Raw genomic sequence first — 8,110 nt, 5'->3', positions numbered from 1 at the left:
ATTATGGCTGTGCTGGCTGTCTCTGCCTTGACAATTTCCATGGACAAATGCTTTGGCTTTGCTGACAATATCCTTGTGCTGACTATAGACAATATTCCTGCCTGCTGCCTGGATAATTATTATTGTTGTTGCTAAGCACATCCCTGCCTGCTGCCTGCTGCCTGCTGCCTGGACCAATTCTCTCCTTTGGGGACACTACTAAAACCACAGGTAATACTTTTTTTAACCCTTTCCTCAATAGAATTTATTTTGGAGTGTAATTTTAAGTATGTAAATGCTATGTTTTAGAAATATGAAGGGCCTTCAAAAATGATAGGTTGTCAGGAAATTAGATGTGTAATTTATGCTTGTAGAATGCCTGAAGGTGCTACTTCACTGGCGGACCTCTGTATGTGGCCAGGCTGTGTCTCACACATGTGGTATCGCCATACTCGGGAGGAGTAGCAGAATGTATTTTGGGGTGTCATTTTTGCTATGTACATGCTATGTGTTGGAAATATCTTAAAAATGGACAACTTTGTGGGAAAAAAATGCGTTTTCTTTTTTTTTTTCCACAGTTTCCAAAAACTTCTGGAAAAAAATGAACCGTTCAAAAGACTCATTATGCTTCATAGATTATACGTTGGAGTGTCTGCTTTCCAAAATGGGGTCATTTTGTGGGCGTTTCCATTGTCCTTGTGCTCCAGGGCCTTCAAAATTGTAATAGGTGGTTGAGAAATAAGATGTGTAATTTATGCTTGTAGAAAGCCTGAAGGTGCTACTTCACTGGTGAGCCTCTGTATGTGGCCAGGCTGTGTAAAAGTCTCACACATGTGGTATCGCCATACTCAGAAGGAGTAGCAGAATGTATTTTGGGGTGTCATTTTTGCTATGTACATGCTATGTGTTGGAAATATCTTAAAAATGGACAACCTTGTGGGAAAAAAATGTGTTTTAATTTTTTTACACATTTTCCAAAAACTTTGGGAAAAAAATGCATCGTTCAAAAGACTCATTATGCCTTATAGATTATAAGTTGGGGCGTCTGCTTTCCAAAATGGGGTCATTTTGTGGGTATTTTTCCTCCCTGGCTTGTTAGTGTCTCAAGAAATGAGATACCATATTTATTGGCGTATAACACACACTTTTTTCCCCTTAAAATCAGGGGGAAATCGCAGGTGCATGTTATACGCCGATCCCCTGCGATCCCCCGCTGATTTAGCGGAGCGATCGCCGACCGCGATTTGAAAATGGCGCCGCCGGCGCCGAAATACACAGAGCCGGTCCTCAGCTCTTCTCGGCCACTTTCGGCTTCACTCGAGCGCCGCCCGAACCTAGCCGAGTGTACTCAGCTAGGTTCGGCTAGCTCCGCTCACAGTCACGCCCATCCCGGGCGGGACTATGAGTGGAGCCGAAAGTGGCCGAAAGTGAACGAGAGCCGCCGAGAAGAGCCGAGGACCGGCTCTGTGTATTTTGGCGCCGGCGGCGCCATTTTCAAACTACAGTGACACTGACATGTCACTGCAGTTTAACTGCAGCCTGGGCAAGGCTGCAAAAGGACACAGACAAAGATGCAGATCGGCACTGGCAAAGCTGCAAGGCTGCAAATGGACACTGATAAGGCTGCAAATGACACCAAGGCTGCTGACTGCAAGGCTGCAAATGACTGCAAGGCTGCAAATGACACCAAGGCTGCTGACTGCAAGGCTGCAAATGACTGCAAGGCTGCAAATGACACTGGACAAGCATGCAGATGGACGCTGTGCAAGGCTGCATTGATGGGCATTTAAATGTAAGTTTTTTCCTTAAAACATTTTTTTCCTTAAAATTCCCTCCTAAACTTGGGGTGTGTGTTATACGCCGGCGCGTGTTATACGCCGATAAATACGGTAGGTCTTCAGTACATCAGGTGTGATCAGGTGTGATCAATTTTCAATGATTGGCACCATAGCTTGTAGACTCTATAACTTTCACAACGACCAAATAATATACACTAATTAGGGTTATTTTTACCGAAGATATGTAGCTGTATAAATTTTGGCCAAAATTTATAAAGAAAAATTACTAATTTGCTAAATTTTATGACAGAAACAAAGAAAAAGGCATTTCTTTTTTAATTCATAGCACAAAAAAATAAAAAACCCACTAGTCTATAAATTGATATGTGTGAAAAAAAAGGACGCAAATTACACTTGGGTACAGCGTTGCATGACTGAGTAATTGTCATTCAAAGTGTGAGAGCGCTGAAAGCTGAAAATTGGTCTGGGCAGGAAGGGGGTGAAAGTGTCCTGTAGGTAAGTGGTTAAAATTAGGACACAGCAGTGCCTACTCACGAGACATATTGAATATATGTCACAGAATTCAGGGAAGTAAATGTGTTTGATTATTTACAAAGTAAGTGTAGCGCTACCTCCAGGGGAGCCACTGAATTGTTTTGTGATTTCTTTTCACACCTGAAGATGGCACACCTTGCTCACCCAGCACTTACTGACACATACATACACATACAAGGTATTTCAAAAAATTACTTAGGCCAATAATACTAGCCTAAAAGAAGAGTGAATTAGCAAGTGAACTTACACAAATAATCAATAAGACAATAATGTTACTCTGAGAGTAGTCAAAAATCCTGCTGTATTCTGCCTATTAGTAATAAACAAAACTGCAATGCTTTTACCTAGCAACACTATATATAAAGACAGTCCTAATTTGCTATAACATTCTCTGTTTTATCCCACTGGCCAGTGAAAAATGAAAAAGAAGCTTTGTTTGGCAAAGTTGGGGCCCTTGAAGAAAGCACAAAAATGCCCATCAGACAACAGACTAATTGTGTAACACTAGTCTCATACCAGACCCAGAGCACCCTCTTCTGGGTATCTGGACACATGCTCTGATTCAGTAAAATCAAGTTATAGTCAAACATGTCAGATTTTGCACTTTCCATTTTTTGTAAATCCTCCCCAATGGAACCAAATAGGAGAAGTTCATTTTTAGGGTTTACATACCTTTTAGGGCTGCTTTCACACTGCTCCATTGCAAAAATGCGGTAAAAACACATATGCATTTTGTCGCATTTCCAGTGCATTTTGCACCTGTGAAAAAGGACATGTGTCTTAAAAACTACACCAAAAAAGCAACCGTGTGTGCGTTTTTTATGTGTTTTTGCGACATTTCTATTTATTTCAATAGGGAGGTGGAAATATTAGTTGCCATTTGACCAAACCATTGTTTTGTGGGCTGTTTTCAGCACAGCCTCTATCACCTCTTGGTTTCGTAAGGTGTAGATAATGGGATTCAGAAGAGGAGTCACTATGGATGGGACAACAGAAACTTTCTTATTAAAGTGAAGGGAATCACCACTAGCTGGTCTGATGAACATGAACAATATAGTACCATAGAAAAGGATAACAACAAATAAATGGGAGGCAAAAGTGGAAAACGCTTTACGTCTTGCTGACGCAGAAGACAATTTGATTACCATTCGGGTAATACATGCATAAGATATCAAAGTTAAGAAAAGACACCCAAAAGTTACAAAACAAAGGGAATAGAAAGACGCATTCTCAGCTTTTGTTGTATCAGAGCAGGACAAGCGCATCATTGGGATCAAATCACAATAGTAATGATCTATCTTATTCCCCTTACAGTACCAAAGCGTGGATAGTCTCAAGCATGGAATGATCACTCCAGCGAATCCAAATACCCATGACCCCAGTATGAGCATAATGCAAACATTGGGACTCATAATAATCAAATAACGCAATGGATTGCAAATGGCAACATAGCGATCATACCCCATTGCAGTCAGGAGAGACATTTCTGTTGCTCCAAGAGAAAAATGGAAATAAAACTGAGCCATGCAACCAGCTGAAGAAATGTGTTGGTCTTCTGTTTTAAGAGACCACAGGAGTCTAGGGACTGTGACAGAGGGATACCAGAGCTCAAGGAATGACAGTCCACCGATAAAGAAGTACATTGGTTTATGTAGACGTGGGTCTGCTTTGATAACGACAATGATGAAAATGTTTGCTGTAATGGTGCCAATGTAGATAATTAATAAAACAATAAAAAGCCAAAATCTTCTCTGCCCCTCAATAGAAAACCCTAAAAGAAGAAAGTCAGTTATAACTGACTGGTTAAACTGATCCTTTGCCACCATGGTGATCTGTTAAGAAAAGTCCACAAACTAAATAATTTGATATATATATATTTATACATATATAATTACTTCTAATAATTTCCAAAAGTCTACACCACTACTGTTTCATAAAGGGAAACCTGTTAATCTAGAAATTTCAGTTGTCACAGTGGTTCTCGAAGAATGGGTAGTGTGAGCCAAACAGATGTTTTTGAAAAACAAAAAAATGTTTAGAAATTTTAATTAAAATGTCTTTAAACCCTTCATGAAAGTGGCAACTGGTCAAGCTACAGGGACAATACTGAGTATGTTTTTAATACTAAAATTAAAGAGCAAGTCAAAAGAATGTTCAAATGTACCAATGATTATGAGTTGCTTATTATTTTAGGACCATATCTTGGTCACTATAGAGTACCTGCAGTTGTTTTACGACTGAGCAAATATTTTACCTTTAGGTATATTGATGAAGGACATGCATATGCAATGGGGATGATTAAAGCCTTGTACACACGATCGGATTGTTGGCCAACAAAACCGTGGACTTTTGTCCGAAGGGCGTTGGCCCAAACTTGTCTTGCATTCACAGCGACACTAAATGGTGACAAATAGAGAAAATGATTTTGCGCAATATTTTAGTGAATTAAGGTGAAATTAATAACTATAAATAATGTGCATCCAGTGTGCAAGACATACAAACCTCTAAATAGTAGTGTACTAAATGATGTGGCATAAACAACACTCACTATAGGGACAAAGTTGCTTTTATAGCTTTTTTATAGCTTTTCTCTTTATATATGAGGATTCGCAGCATCCATTATACATGTGAGACAACTTTGTCCCTATAGTGAGTGTTGTTTATGCCACATCATTTAGTACACTACTATTTAGAGGTTTGTATGCCTTGCACACTGGATGCACATTATTTATAGTTATTAATTTCACATTAATTCAATAAAATATTGCGCGAAATCATTTTCTCTATTTATGTGTTTTACTTCAAATGACAGTTTGGGAGTAGGCAGTTACATTTTAAAAAATACAATGAAAAATTGACAACGGACACCAACACAGTTGTATCTTTGATCTTAAAAACTACGGGATAATGGTGTTGTGGTAACTTGCCCAAAAAAATACTACTACTAATAATAATATTATTTTTGATATCACTAGAAAAAAAAACCTTTGAAAATTTGCAATAACTCCATCAGTATCACCAGCAAAGCAGTTTCATTATTATCCCATTAAAGAAGAAGAGAAAGTGTGCTGCATTTCGAGATTTCAAAATTTGCCACGTCACGAATGTTAATTCTCCATTACGAACACTAGTTTACAAGACCGACCGCTTCTGGCTCGTCCTTGCTTCCGAGCAACGCTTGGAAAATTTGACAACAGACATTTGTCCGCGGAAAATTTTAAAATCTGCCATCCAACATTTGTTCGTGAAAAATCCGACAACAATTTTCCGGTGGAGCATACACAAGGTCGGATTTTCCGCCAAGAGCCTGTCATCACACATTTCCCGTCGGAAAATCCGATCGTGAGTATGAGGCTTTAGTAAAAAAGTAAAATGTTCATTCAAAACAAGCTGTGCTCACTTCAACCATCCAATTGTGTGGAGGAATAATTCCTATCCCGTAGATATGAATAGATAATTATGAGCCCAGTTTGGGCGAACTTTCCATTGTTCATCCCCAAAATATTCCACAAGATTGCACCATTGTACACATTGTACACTGTGTTATATTAGTAGGAAGTGCCAATAAGAAATGGTTGCCTTCGTTTAAACTTAAATAAGTAACCGTACTGTTTTAACCTAGAGATACACTCCAGATATTTGTTCCAAGTGTAATCCCTGCAGGGAATGTTTTTTAAATACAATAATTATTATGTTTTATGTATCCCCCAATAGACAGTACTATAAATGTGGTAATGATACCTTAATGTGCAAATATATAACAACAATGTGCAAATATACAAACTATGCTCCACAGAAATGTGAAGACTTTTGTGAAGCACGGTTTGATTATTAGCATATTGTTGTTAAATATTTGCAGATTTAGGTATAATTGACACATTTAAAAAAGCTGCCTATTGGGGGATACACATGTTTTATATCACTGTGTGATAACAAAACAGTTGTTTGTTTTATTTAATTGTTATTTGTTTCTTTTTGCACAGACTTGTATATATAACGATATATTAAAGCCATATTAGCCACTTCAATACTGGGCACTTTCCCCACCCCTACCTGCCCAGGGTAACTTTCAACTTACAGTGCTTTCGCAATTTGAATGAGACTTTTATATTTTTTTTCATACAAATAGAGCTTTCTTTTGGTGGTATTTAATCAACAGTTTTTTTTTTTTTTTCTAAACAAACAAAAAAAGCCCATTTTGCAAATCTTCACTGAAGTGCTCTAATGAGGCTGCATTGATGAGGCACTAATAGGCACTGATGAGCACTGGTGGGCACTGACAAGGAGGCACTGATGAGGCTGCACTGATAGGTAGCACTGATGGGCACTTATAGACAGCACTGATGATGACTGATAGGTGGCACTGATCAGCACTGATAGGCAACACTGATGGGCACTGATAGGCGGCATTGATAGGTGGCACTGATGGGCACCATTGATGGGCACTGTTAAGCGACACTCATGGGCAATAATAGATGGCACTGATGGGCACCACTGATGGGCACTGTTAAGCGACACTCATGGGCAATAATAGATGGCACTGATGGGCACTGATAGGCTGCACTGATTATCAGTGTAAACAATGTGTTGACAGGCTTGCTGGTTAACGGCTCAGGCATAGTTTATTATGAATGATGTCGGTTCTAAGTGTCCAATAGCAAAGGGATAACTGTATTACCTATCAAGACTTCATGAAGAAGATTGATAATCTACTCTATATGATACATATAAATATAACCCATCATTAATTTCCTTATTACCGCTTTGTTGAACTCTTTGACCCCTTCATATTGTAAAGCTTTAGCAATATACAAATTAGAGTTCAGAAATGGAGTAATATGACATGCTTTGGACAAATGTCTAGTCGATGTGAAGAGAAATTACCCCAGCTAGAATTTAAACAGCAAAAAAAAAAAAAAATGACGAAGGTTTAAATCCCCCTCCCCTCTCCATCCAAACCCTGGTTGAGAAACCCTAGTCTAGATTTATCATTGTTCATTACTGTATGAATTATGTCAGTTCCGATGTCTAACAGCAAAGGGATAACTATATGCTCTATCAAGATTCTGCATTTATAGCAAACAGGAAAAAAAAACTGACAAGGATTTTAATCCCTCCCTTTTCCATCCAAAAATCAAACATAAAAAGTTTCCTTCCAGAGATACAATCTAACATTAAGGAGAGCACATATAGCTTCCAATATCCTTATACATTTTGGAAGGATACTCTTCCCTCTCTGTGTTTCTGTGTTTTCAAACCTTTATTTGATGACTAACAGCAGTAACTTCCCCATTGGACTGACTATATTATCGACATTATACAAGAACAATACATTCATATAACTTTGAGCTATAGGCATTAATTGATCTATTTGTTCCTTTGCTTCGTTCTTGGTTTCTTGACACATTGTTGGACATCAAATAAATAGAATGCAACTTTAATTTGTTAAGTTTTATACTATATTACACTGTAATATTATTCAGGCAATTGTGAATGCCTCATAAATTTTCTAAATTCTATGCTCTTATAATAATTTAAGCATTTATTAATATTTACCTATAACCTTAGTCAGGCTTTGCATGCCCCATTTTAGGCATTGGTAATCCCTATTGGGTAAGCACCCTTACTAGATTAATAAACTGTACTTGTACAATGTAACTATAAAACAGTACCTAATATGAATCTATATAATCTAGAGATACCGACAGATGTAAGCGACGCCCTTGAAGAAGCAGGAAATCTGCGAAACATGTTGGCTTATCGCATATCCAAGCATCTTTCCAGCAATTCAAGGACTA

General features: G+C 38.2%; 1 protein-coding gene across 1 annotated transcript; it reads right to left on the bottom strand.

Annotated features, from left to right (window-relative positions):
- Positions 1–3,181: 3,181 nt before the first annotated feature.
- LOC141108967 (olfactory receptor 6N2-like) lies at positions 3,182–4,138 on the bottom strand. The gene has a single exon (XM_073600925.1). The coding sequence runs from the start codon at positions 4,136–4,138 to the stop codon at positions 3,182–3,184; it is 957 nt and encodes a 318-aa protein (XP_073457026.1).
- Positions 4,139–8,110: the final 3,972 nt, after the last annotated feature.

The sequence above is a fragment of the Aquarana catesbeiana genome, linkage group LG09, assembly GCF_042186555.1.
Source record: "Aquarana catesbeiana isolate 2022-GZ linkage group LG09, ASM4218655v1, whole genome shotgun sequence".
Lineage (NCBI taxonomy): Eukaryota > Metazoa > Chordata > Amphibia > Anura > Ranidae > Aquarana > Aquarana catesbeiana.
The sequence above is the reverse complement of the archived record's forward strand: the minus strand, read 5'-3'. Positions and strand labels throughout refer to the sequence as shown.